The following is an 18175-nucleotide window of genomic DNA, read 5'->3' as shown; positions in this document are numbered from 1 at the left end:
TGTGTGAGAAGGGAATGTGGAAGACAAAGCTAGACAGGTGAGTTGGGAACAGATTATAGATAGCCTTAGATTCCATTGGGAAGAATTTGGGCTTTACTTACATAATACTTTAGATTTATAGGATCATGATTCGGACACATTGAATAAATGCTTTAAATATGAAGAGTGTTGCCCCTTGAAGACTGTTTCTTTAGAGATTGTATATCTCTATAGATATATTGAATATTTCTGTAGAGATTGTATATCTATCAAAGGTAATTTGATTGATCTAAAACATGTTTAGAACTCCTCTGCAGTATTCTAACTATAAAGAAAATCATACACTGTAGAAAACTTGAGATTTGCAAGGGTTACTTTGAGACCTTTGTGAATTCTCAAATTTTAAAATTGAGAGGTCTTTGTGTGGGATCTTTGCTTCCACTGAATTATATTTCCTTTGAGAGTCCTGTTGTATATACATTCCTATTAAGTTAATATTCTTCTCAATGTTAATGAAAGTTTTATTTCTTTTGATGAATAGATTTTGCTCAGGTTGGAGCACTTGCTGAGTCAGTAATTTGTGTGTGTGTGTGTGTGTGTGTAGAACATTTGGTGAACTTGTTCACGTTCATAGTTATAAGCTGTTACCAAAACTGACATTTCCTTCTTTTTCTAAGAGCTATCACTTTCTTAGTCCATATATTTTTCTTCACTTCCAATACCACTGCTAGTCATTTGGCTTTCTTTGGGGTTGGGGGGGCATTTTTTATAAAGAAACTCAGTTTAAAAAAATTATTTTAGAGTTACTGCTTATGAACTTTGAGATATGAGTGCTTATTTAGGCTAGGCTCACACATTTAATCTGGATTTGATCTCTAGCCTCTCATTGTCTTAATGGAATGTCTTCTCAGTGGCTCTTAAACAGTGATAACTGTGAATTTTAAATCTGTGAATGTCAATTTTATTATATTGCTCATCCGCAGATTCTTCCCTTGATTGACTGTATTCTCTCCATTCTATATGTGTATATGAATATGTACATATTTTTCCAGCTTTATTGAGATGTATTTGACATACAACATTGTGCAAGTGTATAGTGTACAATATGTTGATCTAATACTTTTGCATGTATATATGTATATTGCATGTATATATGTATATTTTAAAACTGGACTTTTCACTTCTTGTGCAAACATTAGAAACATTTACAAAGATTTGGGAGAAAGGAGGATATGCTGTGGGACTTGATTGGTTGGGGGCAAGAGGGAACCTGTGTGAGGACTCAAGAAACCTGCTGATTTATGGTTATTTATATTTTGCCATCAGTTGATAATATGTGTGTAATTTAGTGTTTCAAGTGTGAATTTGGGCAGTGGAGAATTTCTTATGTAGGACAATCTATATTTTTAATCATTTAGGGATGGAGGGATTGCTGTGATAGAATAAGCCACTATATCTCTTGTGGCATTTCAGACATAATATGTCATCTAAAAAAAAAAAAACTACTCTTTTTTGGAAAGGAATGCTAGATAAATAAATAAAAATAATGGTATAGAACTTTAATGAGGAAGATTTCAGGAAACTCATTCATTTGTTAAAAGATAAATAAAGCTAGCTGTAAAATTAATACTAGATTAAGATACAGTTTCTGAGAGGAAATCAGATTTGTACTTGACCCCAGACTTGTATAGGCATCTGTATATTGTGTATTTGTTTTATTTATTTATTTAAGATTTATTTTTTAGGGAGAGTGAAGGAGGGGAGGGGCAGAGGGAGAGAGAGAATCTCAAGCCGACTCCTCCCTGAGCGCTTAGTCTCACCTCCCTGAGATCATGACCTGAATCAAAGAGTCAGACACTTAACCCACTGAACCATCCAGGTGCCCCTATTTTGAGTTTATGTTCACTGCTTTTGCCTATAACTGCGTTTCTGGTTCTATACAGCATATTCTACTGGTCTACATATGTTTTATTCAGCATACATGTTTCATCCACTGGACATGGAGCTCCGTTTTATTTTGTCATTACCATAGGCCTAAGTGTCAATAATTGTGCCTGGTGCAAGGTAGGTGCTCAGTTAATATTGTTAAATGAATAAATATGAATATTTCAATAAATTTATGACTCAAATCCTCATTTATTAGGAGACTCCATTGTCTGGTCTTAGCTTTTTTCTATACATAACGTGTTCTGGTCTTGTACCCTCTTAGATTGAAAGTGCATTGTGTGTAGGAACTTGGTTTTATTTGTCTTTCCTATATTCTTTTTTTTTAATTTTTTTTTATTTTTATTTATTTATGATAGTCACAGAGAGAGAGAGAGAGGAAGAGAGAGAGAGAGGCAGAGACACAGGCAGAGGGAGAAGCAGGCTCCATGCACCGGGAGCCCGACGTGGGATTCGATCCTGGGTCTCCAGGATCGCGCCCTGGGCCAAAGGCAGGCGCCAAACCGCTGTGCCACCCAGGGATCCCTGTCTTTCCTATATTCTTTACAGTAATTTGAACTGTGTTGGGTAGTAGGTATTCCCTAAAGATGTGATTTTTTAAAAAAATTTTTATTTATTTATGATAGTCACAGAGAGAGAGAGGCAGAGACATAGGCAGAGGGAGAAGCAGGCTCCATGCACCGGGAGCCTGATGTGGGATTCGATCCCGGGTCTCCAGGATCGCGCCCTGGGCCAAAGGCAGGCGCCAAACCGCTGCGCCACCCAGGGATCCCCTAAAGATGTGATTAAACTGAATGAAGAATGGTCAATTTTATTTTTTTATCAGAAGATTGCTAAAAATGTAGTCATAAATGAGAAATTTGGAAGAGAATCAAAAAAGCTAATGTGTCCTTGTCTGTCAGCTTGAGGGCATATATAAGACTTTGTACTTCTGTAGAGTAGAGAGCTGGGGTTCTGGGACAGCTCTGTTCCTTGTTCTTTAACGGCCTATTTGCTTTATTTTTGGCCTTCTAACTATGTCACAGATGGTGTAGGTCAGTGGTTCTCCAAGTGTTGTCCCAGAATAGTAGCATTAGCATCACCTGGGTACTTGATAGAAATGCAAATTCTCAGGCCCCACTCCAGACTGAGACTGGAGCTCGGTTTCAGTAGTCTGTGCTTTAGCCAGTCCTCTAGGTGATTCCTTTGGTAAAGTTTGTCTCCAAGTGGTCACACTGTATTTAGGAGAGAGGGCTACCTAGGGGCAACAGTTGTATGTCAGTGAAAACCAACTGGTAGCCTGAATTTAAGACAATAATGTGATCCACAGCTTTTCAGAGTGAACAGGTATGGCTTATAAACGTATGAAGATACAAAGCAAATTATTGAAACTTCATTGTATGCTATTTCTTAGCTTAAGTAACCTATATTATTCACTTTTACTTTTCAAGTATTTCTCATTATTTGTGAGTTTGTGCTCAAATAAAAGTGAGAAACTTAAATTGGTCAAGTTTTCTCCTACTTTACATTTTTGTAAAAATGAATATTCTTTCCCTCCCATAGCAAATGACCAGGAAACAACTGAACTGAATAGCGTCCAACCCAAACTAATATTTTATGTATTTTTTTTGAATATACTCAGTGATTTCAATTTTGAATTTGAGCCCTTTATCATTTTAGAGTATAAGATAGTTTAAATGGTTTCAGTAGATTAAATGGTACTTTTAATATTGTTTATTAGATCCTCCTGTGTATGCAGATATAACAGGTCTATATAACAGATAGATATCCTTTTGATGAATTGGAGTTGAAAATAATACAAAAATTCATGTTTATCATGTAGACTTAAATAATAAAATATCCAGTTTTTATCTTTTGTATTTCTAATGTTAAGAAATGAAGGCCTAGTTTTAAGCATATAATATAAAAATCTTACGAGGCATTGTGAAAATCCTAACATTCATTTTCCTTGAGGATAATTCCAAAATGTTCAAATATATGTACCATTACCATTAGGTTTCCTTGAACAGATAAATGGATGTATGATGACTTAAAATTTAAAAATATATATATATATGATTTTATTTATAATATTTGAAAGCTGTTTTCATGCCTTACCTGCGAATTTACTCCATTTTTCTAATTTTTTTCTTATAATTTCAATCTCATGTCTTAATCTTTTGTTCCAGGACCTCTGGAAAGTTCAGATGAGTTCACTTTGTGAGAATGTTGAGGTGACATTAGTGCAGGCAGAAGCAAGAGTTTTAAAAAGTAGGCAAATTGTAGCTTAATAGTTTATAGAGAAGTATACCTATAAAATAAAAAAATAGATAACTGAATTTATCACTATTCCATATTACAGGACGGTATTGGAGGTTAGGAATATATTTGCTCTCTAACTTATAGATCTGTCTCTCTTACTTCAGAGATTGTAGTTGTAGTGATGTGCAGGGAGAACTTTTAAGGGGCCCTTTGGACCATGCATTTTTCTATCACGTCCTTGTTGCTGATACTTCCACTAATTGCGTGTATGTCTTGAGTTTTCCCAGTGGTGATTCATTCATGGTCTTAGACTGTCATCTTGGTTCACTTGTGGGACTATTTTGCTTTTTAGGGATATAAACTACTCAATCTCTTGGTGCTTCTTTTCTCTCCTTTGTAAAAATAATGTATTTGTATTAAAACATCTAAGACAAAGTCTACAAACTGGTGACTTGTGGAGCCAGAACTAGGGAAGGTATTTGTTTGGCTGTAATAGTCTTTACGTATTTCAATTAAGAGACTTCTATACATACTAACATGCTTGTGGTACAGCATTCAGAGGGTATAAGGAGGGACATGTATATTTAAAGGTAGTTTTAACTCCTATCCTCTTTCTTCCAGCCACCTGGTTACTTTCTTTGGAGACATTCAGAATGACTCTATGTTTGTGAATCATTCCAGAATTATTACTTCTACACGGAAGCATAATAGTATATGTATCTTTTTTTTTTAAACCAAATGTTTGCAGATTATATACATTTTTCTATGTCTTTCATTTAATCTATCTTGGGAATCATTCTGTATCAATATATCTAGATACATTGTTTTGTATCAAAACAGCATTCCTTTGTATATAGATGTATTCCACTTTATTTTCTTTATCTCCTCTTTTTCCTCCCTCCCTCCCTCTTTCTTTTGTTCTTTCGTTCTTTTCTCCCCTCTCCTCTCCTCCCTTCTCTTCCATTCTTTCTTTCAGTCTCTTCTTATGTCTCCCCTCTTCCTTCTGCCTTTTCTGTTAAATAATCCAATTCAAACAACAGTATCCTGCCATATTAGCAATATCTTTATCTGGGATTTACTTTTTATTTTGAAAGGGTAATGAGATTTATACCAGTTACTATGCTTTAAACTCAGGTGGTTTTTACAGAAGAAATTAGTCTGTAAGAACATGTGTTTTAAGATCTTTTGTTTCTAACTTTCTGAGTAGAGGTTTTCCAGAGGGAAAAAGTTTAAGATATTGACTGTTTCTTCCTCCTTTTTAATAGATATTAGTTAAGGACCTGATTTTCCACTAGTTGTATTCCTAATTTATTTAACCAGTCCTCTCTGAATGAACATTTGAATTATACATACATTTTTGTGTGTATTCTTTCAGTACATCATTTCACATGTGTGCCAAAATATTTGAAGGATAATGATCTAGAATTAGAATTGCTGAGTAAAGGGACGTCTGGGTGGCTCAGTAGTTGAGCGTCTGCCTTTGGCTCAGGTCTTGATCCTGAGGTCCTGGGATTTAGTTCCACAGCGGGCTCCCCACAGGGAGCCTGCTTCTCCCTCTGCCTATATCTCTGCCATGTGTGTGTCTCATGAATAAAAGAAATCTTAAAAAAAAAAAAAGAATTGCTGAGTAAAGAGTATGTGCATTTACAGAGTCAATGGATGTTGCCAAATTGTCCACTGTAGTGAAAATAATTTACATCACTACCGCCAACTTTCAAATTCCTTTTTCCTCAACATATTTTATTACATTATTGAACTTAGTCTACTGGAAAAGGGGAAATCTGATTATAGTTTTTATTGGTATTTTTCTTATATGTGACATTAAACATCTTTTCAATATGTTTGCACTTTTTGTATTTCCTTTGTATCAACATGTCCTTCGAATGTTTTTCTATTGAGTCCGGATTTTTATCTTACTGGTTGTAAGTAAGAAAATTGAATAAGAAAAGCAAACTCTTGTGATTTGTGATGACTGCATTTCCTATTTTGTTTTGACATTTGTCAAAAAAGAATTGTCTTATTTCTCATAATAGTTTTTCGGCAACTTTTAATTGCCATATAAATGTAAATATTTTTTTGAGATAAAATGTATTAATTTTTTATGGCTTTGGGTTTTGTCTTATTCTTAGAAAGGCATTCCTAACCTTGGGGTTATTAAAACAAACCCTACCTTTTCTTCAAATGCTTTGGGGTTCTTTGAAAATTTTTTGTTATTTGTTTTGATGTGAGAAATATTTTCTAGATAGCTGCCCATCAATATTTATTGAAAACCCACATTTACCCCAGTGCTCTGCAATGTTCCCTTTAGAGTATACTAAATTCCTATATATATTTGGGTTTGTGTTTGGATTGTTCATACCATAGTTCTCTGTTCATGAATCAGTACTAGTGTTTAAATGACTGTAGAATGATAATATCTTTTAAAGTATCTTAAGGATTTTATTTTATTTTTATTTTATTTATTTTTTTAGGGATTTTATTTTTTATTTTTTTAAATTATTTATTTATTTATTTATGATAGTCACAGCGAGAGAGAGAGAGAGAGAGAGAGAGGCAGAGACACAGGCAGAGGGAGAAGCAGGCTCCATGCATCGGGAGCCCGATGTGGGATTCGATCCCGGGTCGCCAGGATCGCGCCCTGGGCCAAACGCAGGCGCTAAACCGCTGCGCCACCCAGGGATCCCTTAGGGATTTTAAATATTTATTTTGCTTACTTATTTTTTCCATGTGTACTTCAGAATTGTCGTGTGCTATATTTTTTGCGTAGCTTTTTTTTCCCCTTGGAAATTTTATTCTAATCAGCTTATTTTTGTTATTATAAATGGGATTGTTTTCTGTGTCTGCTGTTTTTATAGCTCATGGGTTTTAATTTATTGTTTTTATATGTAGACACTTTACTAAAATTCCTCTATTTTTTGGTAAGATTTTGTAGTCAGTTTCCTTGGATATTCCTGGTATCCACTCAAATTGTTTGCAAATAATGATAATTTTATTTCCTCTTTTCTGTTCTTAAACTTTTCTTTCTTGACTAAAGATATTGGCTAGTACCTCCAGAACATGGTTAATTAAATATTTGTGGTGAAAAATGGATATCTTTGTTTTGTTCCTGATTGTCAGTACTTCTTGGGTTTTTCCATTATACATGATGCTGACTTTGAATTGAATTTTTTTTGTATTTTATCGTATTAAGGAAGATGGCATAGTGTTTGTTTCAAAATTTAAAATTTAGATCTTATATGAATAGAACAGTTGCAAGGGTAATACACAGAATTTTTTCTTCTTGAACTATTTGAGGGCAGTTTGCCAGCCAACCTGAGCCAGCCAACCTGATAGGCTGTTGCCTTCCACCAGATACTTAAGTGTTTATTTCCTATAAACAAATACTTTCTTATGTAACCACATATAACCATCAAAGTCAGGAAATTAACACTGATATATTGCTATCATCTAACCCTCAGACCTCATTCATGTTTCATCACTTGTCCTAATGTCCTTTTATTGCCAAATTCAGTTCAGAATTTGGTTTTCATGTCTTTTTATTTTTTACTTATTTATATATTTTTAAAGATTTTATTTATTTATTCATGAGAGAGACAGAAAGAGAAAGAGGCATAGACACAGGCAGAGGGAGAAGCAGGCTCCATGCAGGGAGCCCGACGCGGGACTCGATCCCGGGACTCCAGGATCACACCCTGGTGGCGCTAAACCGCTGAGCCACCCGGGCTACCCCAGTTTTCATTTCTTTTTAGTCTCCTTTAGTCTAAAAATCTTTTCTTGAGTTTTATGACCTGACAGTTTTGAACATTACAAGAAAATTAATGTAAAATGTCCCTCAACTTGAAATTCCCTGATATTTCCTTATGATTGATTTCAGGTTATGCATCTTTTGTGGAAATATCACAGAGGTGTTCTGTGATCACCAAGAAGTATCACCAATACTTCCATTACTCTTTTTTGTTTGTCTTTCTAGGTAACTCCATCTTCTTTGTAATCTTTCTCTTGTGGGTCTTTTATTTTTATTAAATATTTAATACAATCTGTGAATTGATAGGATGGGGAAGCAAGTGTGCTGAGAACCCAAGGAGTATCTGGTAGGTTCAGGAATGAGTACAGTAAAGACTTTCTAGTATTAATGGGCTAAAGTTTCAGAATCCTACAGGAACCGTGATGGTGGCGGAAATACAAAACTAGCCAAAGGATAATAGAGAGGAAGAAATTGGTCGTTAATTTTATTATTATTTTGATTATATAATTATGCAGATTAGATCGTTGTTTTTATTAAAGCCATTTTGAAGACTATATAGAATTCTACGGGAGAGCATAGAATTGGTCAAACAAGTTGAGCCATCAAATCCTTTTGACAAGACTTTCATTTTTGCAAGCCTTTATTTCTTTTTTTAGCGGGTGCATGGTGCAAGGTGGGGAAGTAGGTGGAGATGAGGAATAGAGGGAGAGGGAGAGAGAATCTTAAGACGGTTCCATTCACAGCACAGAGCCTGACTCGATGCTTGATCTCACGATCCTGAGCCGAAATCAAGAGTTGGATCCTTAACTGACTGAGCCACCCCTCATTTCTGTCAGCTTTAAAAACAATGTATTATTACATTGCTTACATAAAATAATGATTTTGCAGGGTATATCATTTCACAAGGTTTTATGATCATTAAGTTTGGGTAGTATAGATATTTGATGCCTTTTCCTCTGTGAATACAATTGTTTTGGACTATTTTTAATTCAGTAAGAAAAGAATAATCCTTTTAATTGCATTTTAAGAACTTATTGAAATGCAAACAATAACAGTACCATGTACATCTTGAAAATTATAAGATGCTTAATAAATTGGATTTTATGTTCATTATGGTACTGAAAGCATGGAGTGTTACTCAAACTGAGTAGAAGTAAGTTTAGTGACTCACTAAACTAAGTTGGACAGTTCAGAATTTAAGAATGTGGTAAGGTCATCATTAAATATAAATTCTTGCTTAAATGGAAAGCACTGTGGAAATATAAATAACATTGTTATCTAGGTTAATGTAATAGAAATGGAAGAGGAAAGCATAAGAGAATAGTGAAACTGATAGCTATCCTTGAGGGCCCTTAAATCCTTTCTGCACTATTCTTAGTGGTGTTATGTGAGTTATTTAACAAGTTAGTGTTTGCAACATAGTTTCAGTTCCTTAAGTGGAAAATACTATTTCAATCATAAATGTGTTTTTGGTATTCTGGAGAGCCGCTCTTTCCTAGCTGTTTTTCTGAAGACAAGAGTTTTATGGTTTTGTTTACATGTTAAAATTAGGGATTTTTTTTAATCTGTAATTATTCTTTGAAGGGGCCAGGAACCTATGAAGGGCTCTTGTCTCTGATTTACCTTTTTGAACTTTCACTTTTCCCCTGCATATTAAATCTCTTAAAGGTGGGGATTGAGAAAAGGCAGCTGTGTATTGTTGGTAGGGCAAGTCCAGAATAGACTCTTTGAAGACTGTCTTAAATCCATTAGATTTACATATGTGGTGAAGCTCTGAGAACTGTTACTTTGCAATGGTATTAGGTATTACAAGAACTCACTATTTTACTTTCTCCCTTTCCCCATCTTCACTCTTTAAGAAGCCCCCTCAATGCCATAAACACTTGATCAAACTATACTGTACACTTTGCATATGTCTAAATTTATATTGATTGTTTTAGATAACAGACTCTTAGAGGATACAGTCTATCTGTTGTAAAATCCCTTGTCTGAAGTAAATGCATATTAAAAAAAATTAATTTTTTCCCCTTGCAATTAGTGCCTTTCTATATCTGTACATACTTTGTGACACACATGTAAAAGGAAACACATTTGTATCTAAGTGTCCTGTCTCCCAAAGTTTCTTTCTTCAACTGAGTTAAAAAGTTTTTTTAGGGATCCCTGGGTGGCTCAGCGGTTTGGCGCCTGCCTTTGGCCTGGGGCACGATCCTGGAGACCCGGGATCGAATCCCATGTCGGGCTCCCCGCATGGAGCCTGTTTCTCCCTCTGCCTGTGTCTCTGCCTTTCTGTCTCTCTCTGTGTGACTATCATGAATAAATAAATAAAATCTTTAAAAAAAAAAGTTTTTTTATTTGGTCTAATCTTAGTTTTGCTTTTCTTTTTCCCACTCAGGCCCAGATTGCTTTCCTTCAGGGGGAAAGGAAGGGTCAAGAAAATTTGAAGAAGGATCTTGTGAGGAGGATCAAAATGCTGGAGTATGCTCTTAAACAGGAAAGGTAATTCAGTGAAATGGAAGGCGATGTTCTCTTTTATTATTGGGGTAATTTCTCTTATTCCTAAAACTAACACAAATTTTAATACTTAGTACTTTTGAGTTCAGGAAATAGTATCTCTAATACACATTTACAAATGATTGTAATATGTTAATGTTACTGTGAATGTTTAATAATCATAGCCAATAAACTGATTTATATGATTTTTTAAAAAATTTAGCAACATTTTACCTCTGCCTTGTCCTTTCTTAAGAAACTTATTGGCTTTCTGAGCTGTCATTGTCCATTTCTTTAAGGAATTGAAATTGTTTTTGAGTTGTAAAGGAAATTTCTGTAATGCTTACTCCCTTGTCATCTAATATTATTCAATTTGGTGTGTTTTCTTTGGGGAAAAATGCAGACTGTATTGAGAATCTTTTTATCTTTTTCTAGACTTTTTTGGAATTTTGTTCCTTTGCTATTAGCTATTCATATTTCTTAAGAAGTGAGTCTTATCTTTCTATATTGCTAGTGTCTAAAATAGGTTACTAAGCTCAGGTCACAAGTAAAGGACAGTAGGTCATAGACGAGAGTTTTGGAAATTTCCATATGAATTATAAGTTAATTTTTAACAGGTGGTCTTTGGATTTTTTTGTTTTTGGGTAATAGTTTGTTTTCATTTCAGATAATTGAGTACTTGATAGGCAATATTGAAATTTTCTATTTTGCTTGTTTTGATCATGTGCTTTTCTCATTTCTTTGAGGTTGATTTGTAGACTGCAAAATTTCCGTAAAATAGCAGTTAACAGATAATACTTATGAATATTAAGAAGCCGATTAAATTTTATTAGAACTTGTTTCACCTTTATGCAGGATGTTTGAATGGCACAAGAAATTGAAAACCAGCTGACCTCTTGGTAAAAAATAGATAATTGTTTTATTCCTTGAGAGGTTGGTTGACAGCTATATTGGAGAAATGGGGGAGGGAAACAACTTTTAAAAGCATGCAATTTGGGAATATTTGAGATTTTAAGCAATCAAATTATAGGCGTCATTGAATAGAAAGAGTAATAGCAATAATGGCAACTTAACTGCTATGTACCCTGCCCTGAGGCTTAAAAACAAAGTAACTTGAGTAGAGTTGCAAAGTTGTATAGAGCTGTGATTCAGATCCATCAGGTCTGAATTCTGTACTCTTTACCAGTGTATTATTCTACCTTGTGATACAGAAGAATTAAAATATGCTGATAACTAAAGTAACCAGGGATGTTAGCCGTGTGTGTGTGTGCGCGCGCTCATGCGCATGTGTGTATGTATATAAATATGTCCCTTCTCACTAAACATATTCACTGATGTATCTGTCCAACTTAAGCACTGTGCTGGAGCTGAGCATAAAAACATAGCTCACTGTCCTTGGTCCATAAGGACTCAGAGGAGCAAGAAGCAGACTTGGAAACCACAAAAGTAGAGTGCAATGCAGTATGATAGGTGCTATGGGAGATGTCTGTACAGGGTACAGTGGGGTCACAAAGAATAGAGTGGTTATTTGGATCTGGAAGGTGGAAGTAGAAGGGAAGATATAATTGGAGAGGAAGTGAGACTTGAACAGCATCATAAAAAATAAGGTGTTTGCCAGGTAGGCAAAGTTCAGGAAATAGGATATGTTTGACAGGGAACAGAGCAGTTTGGTGTGTCCAGAAATTTGCAGTCACTGTTTTTTGGATGATAGGATGTTAGTTGTGATTTAGTAAGTGAAAACAGTAGACCTAGGCAAGATCCAGATCATGGGGAACTTAACTAAAGAGTTCAAACTTTTATCTTCCATATAATAGGGAATGTTGAAAGTTTTCCAAACTCTTTTATTCTAAAATTTCTTTTTTTTAAGATTTTGTTTATTCATGAAAGAGAGAGGCAGAGACACAGGCAGAGGGAGAAGCAGGCTCTATGCAGGGTGCCTAATGCAGTACTTGATCCTGGGACTCCAGGATCACGCCCTGAGCCAATGGCAGGGGCTAAACCGCTGAGCCACCCAGGGATCCCCCTTATTCTAAAATTTCTTAAGCTAATAAGAAGTTGCAAGAACTACATGCCTTTTACCCGGATTTACGAGTTGACAACATTTTTCTGTATTTACTGGTATGTTCACTCTGTAGGCACATTGCTTTTTTCCTGAATCATTTGCTGCTTAAATGTAGACATTATACCCCTTTGCCCCTGAATACCTCAGTATATATCTTCTAATAGCAAGAAGATTCCTTTATATAACTCTTTATCAAATTAAGGAAGTTTACTGTTGAAATAGTTCTATTGTCTAATATAGCCATAGTCTGTATTTATAGTTCCAGTGATTATCTTTATAGCATTTTTTTCCCTCAAATGTCCCAGTAATTATTTTTGTGGTACTTTTTTTCTTGGTCTAGGATCTAGTCTAGGAATACGTACTGTATTTAGTTGTCATGCAATTGAGAGGAGCATGGAATAGTGTGAAATAGATTTTAGAAAGATCACTCTGACCTCAGTATGGGGGTGGACTGGACAGATCTGTTAATAGAAGCTGGAAGAGTCTAAGAGTCTAGGATGAGAATTTATAACATGGTAGCTGCTGGAATAGAGGAGGCATCAGCTATGAAACATTTTAAATAGAATCCATAAAAATTAGAGATGGTTGGGTATGGAAGATGAGGAGGAAAGATAATTCAAGAATGATTTCCAGGTTGCTGGCTTGAATAGAAGTTTTGTAAGTTATCAAATGAATTAAAGATTAAGAATTAAGGGTTGAAAAGCAGATATGGGAATAGGACTCAGGACTAGAGATGTATACTTGAGAAGCGTGAATATTGTGGATAAAGTTACAGGAATAGTTGAAACAAGCAGAACAATTTTGGGAAGAGGAGAATCAGCCAGAGCCACAGAAAATGGAAATGTTTGAGGAAACGGCAGAAGGAGGAAGAGCCAGCAAAGAAATGGTTGGAAGAGGAAGGACAGAGCAGTATATTGGAAGCTCTAAAGAGGGTGGGAGTTTGACAACTGCAGATGCCAAACAGACTCCAAGTAAGTTGTAAACTGAAAATAGTCATCTAGATTTGTCAGGTAGGAGCTTGCTGGTATCCTTGCCAGAATAGCTTCAGTGAGGTAGCAGGAACATAAACCAGATCACAGGGGATTGAGGGGTGAGAAGGACAGATAAAGTGGAGACTGATAGAGTCGCTTATTTTTTCAAGTAGTTTGACTTTGAAGAACAGAAGAGATAACTGGGTCAAGGGAAGATTTTTTTTTTTAACTAATGGAATTCTGGGAAAAAGTCACTGATTTTATATCTTCTGAAATTTATGTATTGGTTTGAGATTTTTCCTGATGTATAGCACTATTTAAGTATAGTAAATTAAGGAATAAAAACATCATTTCTTTGTAGATTGGAGCTCTGAAACATTTCAGTTCTTTAACTCTGAAATTATTTTTCTAATGCTTTAATGCTAGGAATTTTTAAAAATTTTAGAGTTCTAGAACATTTCATTTCTTTTGATTCTGAGATTATTTCTCTAATGCTTTAAGCCAAGATTTTTAAAGAAAAACAATTTTTTTTTAATTGAGGACAATTTGAACCATCAGTGTAGAGAGGCAAATATCTTCCGTGTACGCCTCCAAGCCTCAGCGATAATGCTCCTGTCAGCCTTGCTTCATCTGGATTTGTTTTAGCACAGCAGATTCTAGACATCTTGTCATTTAACCCAACACACCTAAGTGTATGGATCATGGTGTAGAATTGCCATGTTAGTGATTTTCTTAGTAGTCCTAGTTAAATAAGATCCAAATTCAAGTGAAACTGAACCTTTAACATTACAGCAAGATTACTCGTCTAGCTGTGAATTTATCAAGACATTCCTTAAAGTATGATAGAATATGCAAAAGGAGCAAATTTACATCTAATTTTTCAGGAATACAGTGTGCAGTCTAAGATGTACTCTGGAACTTCCATACTGAAGAACCTTAAATACTATATAAAATACTGTTCTGAAACATTCCATTTTTCCTGATTTCTGTCTTTCATGTACACTACTGTAAAAACCCATATATCCTCCTTGCCTCTAATATTTCCATACTTGAATTCATCTTCTAAATTCATAGGATTCATTTTTTAAAATACAGATGTATCTCTGCTTAAAAATATCTCACTTATTTCAAAGTTCTTCCTAGAACTCTTATAGCCAGGCCCCTATCTAGTCCTGTATGTACACACACACATTTTTTTGACCTGTGATAATTTTTTTCCCCACTTTTTCTTCTGACAGAAATATTCTGTATCGATCTGTTCTTCTGATTGGAAAACCTGATTTTTTGAGGTTTTGCTAAAATCTCATGTTACCTTATTTTGATTAGTTCTCCTTGATACCACCTTTGATAGATTAGATAATCCCTTATCCGAATTCCTATTACATTTTTAAAAAAGATTTTATTTATTCATGAGAGACACAGAAAGAGAGGAGGAGACATAAACAGAAAGGAGAAGCAGTCTCCCTGCAGGAAGCCTGCTGCAGGACTTGATCTACTTCATCTCAGGACCCCAGGATCATGACCTGAGCCAAAGGCAGATGCTCAACCACTGAGCCACCCAGGTGCTCTTCCCACAACATCTGTTAGAACTCATAACTCTTATCACAGTGTGCTGTCTTATTTATTTTAATTTCTCTTAGGCATTTCCTTGCCTCCACTCTTCATTGACTATAAACTGCAGGTTATTCCTAGTAGCCAATATAGTGACTGACATGTCATAAGAATTGAGAAACAGTTCATTGATTTCATCAAATTATTTTTAGCATCAATATTTACAGTGTAATTGGAGTGCTATGTTATATTCCTAGCACATTTTATATAATAATAGACTTTGAAACAAAGCTATAATAGGACTTTTTTATTATTATACAATTTTTATGCTGTTTTATCCAGTAAAGGCCAGTTGGGAGGGCTAGCTGTGTATTATAGAGTTGTTTGGCATGAGATCTATTTATTTTATATAGTCACATTTAGACAAAAAGATAAGGGAACAAGAAGATTGGTAGATAACACAGTGAGATGAAGTGTTAAAACCATGGGAAACAATATGAGTGAGAAAGGTATTTAGTGTATTGACTTCAAAAGGAATGTTACTAAGTTGAGAAGGGTTCTGGGAATAAATTATTTTTCAGTGAATTTAACAGTTCAGTAGGGAGACCCTGCTTCAAGAGAATATAACCTGTGGTAAACACAATAGTTCTTTCCTTTGTCTTTGTTTAATATTTATGAAATAGTTCATAATGTTATTTCTATTACATACATTGTAAAGATTATTTTCTAGTTTCTTTTTAATATAAACTCTGTTGCAGTTTTTCCTAAGACCACTAGAATGCACTGTAGTGCAGTATTTTTTGTATAGAAATGTTTTTCTATATATATGTATATTTAAATGAACGCCATAATATTGTTACTTTTATTCCCTCCTCCTCAGACCAGTTACTTTGAATTGCTATTTGACTTTTAGGAGGTATTGTTACTTTGTTTTGTGGTAGGTGAAAAATCTAAAGATTGACAGTTACATTAAGAACCTTGTTTAGTTCTTAGTAACTAAGCAAAATAAAGTGGCTATAAATCTTACTCTGTAATAATCAACAGTATTAAAAATACATTGAAATAACTAGGAAATGTTTAGTCTGGTAATGAAATCTTAACCTTAAGATTAACAGAAGCATTGGGGATAGAGAAAAAGATGTTCTACTTAATTTGGAACAAATACATTGAAATAACTAGGAAATGTTTAGTCTGGTAATGAAATCTTAACATTAAGATTAACAGAAGCATTGGGGATAGAGAAAAAGATGTTTTACTTAATTTGGAACAAAAATATTTACTAAAAGTTAAAATAAAGAAGAAATATATGCATGTTGTTAATTAACCAAATAACACATTGTGGTCTCCCTTATGTATCAGTTCATTGATTTCCCTTCCCAAAGGAAATTTTATTAACTAATGTCTTATGTATCATGTAATCTTCCAGAAATCTATATATATGAAATATATCTATGACACACATATATAAAACAAATATTCTTTTATTTTTATAATTTATTTTTAATGGGTATATATATATATATATATTAAAGATTTTATTTATTTATTCATTCATGAGGGACACAGAGAGAGAGAGGCAGAGACACAGGCAGAGGGAGAAGCAGGCTCCACGCAGGGAACCTGATGTGGGACTTGATCCCGGGACTCCAGGATCACGCCCTGGGCCAAAGGCAGGCGCCAAACCGCTGAGCCACCCAGGGGTCCCAGTGGGTATATTTTATTGCAAAACATTTTGTGCATACGCAAAATGTATAAAGACTATACTCCTATATCTGCTACCTACCTTAAACATCAGCTGTCAATAATTTTCATAGGTTTTCTTAAAATTCTCCTCCATATAGACTTTGATTTTTCTGTTGTAACTGCAGAATAGTATGAATTCAAGTACTTTGCTCATTTAAGCAAATAATTTTCATTTCCTTTATACCTTTTTGAAATATAAAAACTTCTTTATGTTAAGTGCTCAATCTTTTAATAAAAAAATTAACTTTGAAATTTGGCTATATTCCTTAGTACTTTTTTACTTTGGTTTTTCAAATTACTATTACTGTTGTTGTTAACCTTATTACATATAATATTTATTGTAAATGGCCTCAATATTTTGGGCAAGCAAACAAGTCAAATATACAAGTACATTACTAAGTTACGGCCATTTTTGGTTGACCTTTAAAATTTTAACCTTATCTGGATTATTTTTCTGGTCTCAAATGGTTAAATCTGAAATGGTGAAATCAGGTTAGCCAGAAGTACCTTTAAAAGGAAAATAGATTCAACTACCTTTAAAAGGAAAATAGATAAGAATTTCTGTTCACAGTTCTTCCTGAAAGGGCAAAGGATATCTTGACTATTAAAAAAATTATTCATTCCTTCTTCAATAACTTATTCAATATTGGTGATTTGGGCTGGTTCCCCCTCCCTCCTTTGAATTGTTTGCTATGATGCATACTTGGTAAATCTTAATTGCCTGACAAGGCATAGAGTATTATGGATGACCTAAAACCTTTAGTTTGGGTATAGTTTACACATAATGTTATATTAGTTTCAGATGTGCAGCACAATGACTCTATTTCTATGTTATGCTATGTTTACCACAAGTGTAGTTACTGTGTGTCGCCATGCAATGCTATTACAATAACATTGACTATATTCCCTATGCTGTACCTTTCATCCTGTGACTTATTCATTCTGTAACTCAAACCTGTATCTCCTAGTCTCTTTAACCTGTTTTGCCCTGCCCCTCCCTCCTTACCTCTGGTAATTCTCAGTTTGTTCTCTGTATTTGTAGATCTGATTCTGTTTTTTATTTATTTGTTTTGTTTTTTAGATTCCACATGTGAGTGAAACCGTTTGGTATTTGTCTTTCTCAGTCTGACTTATTTCACTTATTAGCATGTTACCCTCTGGGTCCATCCATGTTTTCATAAATAGCAAGATCTCATCCTTTTGTTATAGTTGCATAATATTTCGTTGTATATACATACCATTAGATGACTTTTCTTTTTAAATACATCATTTTGAGAAAGGTTAGTCTTCTACAAGTTAGTTTCATAATCCAAATTTATCTATTGCTTTTGATAGTAGAATTGTACTTTGGCAATCATCAAGAAAATTTGAATACTATAGAAACTAGAATGTTATATATAATTATAGAAAGATTTATGGTTCCCAGTATTCTTTTATTTGTTATAATGA

At 34.4% G+C, this 18175-nt stretch overlaps 1 protein-coding gene across 4 annotated transcripts in view; it reads left to right on the top strand.

Annotated features, from left to right (window-relative positions):
• STRN (striatin) overlaps positions 1-18175 on the top strand; it is a 94809-nt gene that overhangs the window by 20190 nt on the left and 56444 nt on the right. For all 4 annotated transcript variants that reach the window (XM_055327091.1, XM_055327092.1, XM_055327093.1 and 1 more), the window contains exon 2: positions 10302-10405. In XM_055327091.1, coding sequence (XP_055183066.1) covers positions 10302-10405 — 104 coding nt within the window. The remainder of the gene's footprint in view (positions 1-10301; positions 10406-18175) is intronic.

This window comes from Nyctereutes procyonoides, unplaced genomic scaffold (genome assembly GCF_905146905.1).
Source record: "Nyctereutes procyonoides isolate TBG_1078 unplaced genomic scaffold, NYPRO_anot_genome, whole genome shotgun sequence".
Lineage (NCBI taxonomy): Eukaryota > Metazoa > Chordata > Mammalia > Carnivora > Canidae > Nyctereutes > Nyctereutes procyonoides.
Note: the sequence above shows the minus strand (reverse complement) of the source record. Positions and strands in the feature narration are given on the sequence as shown.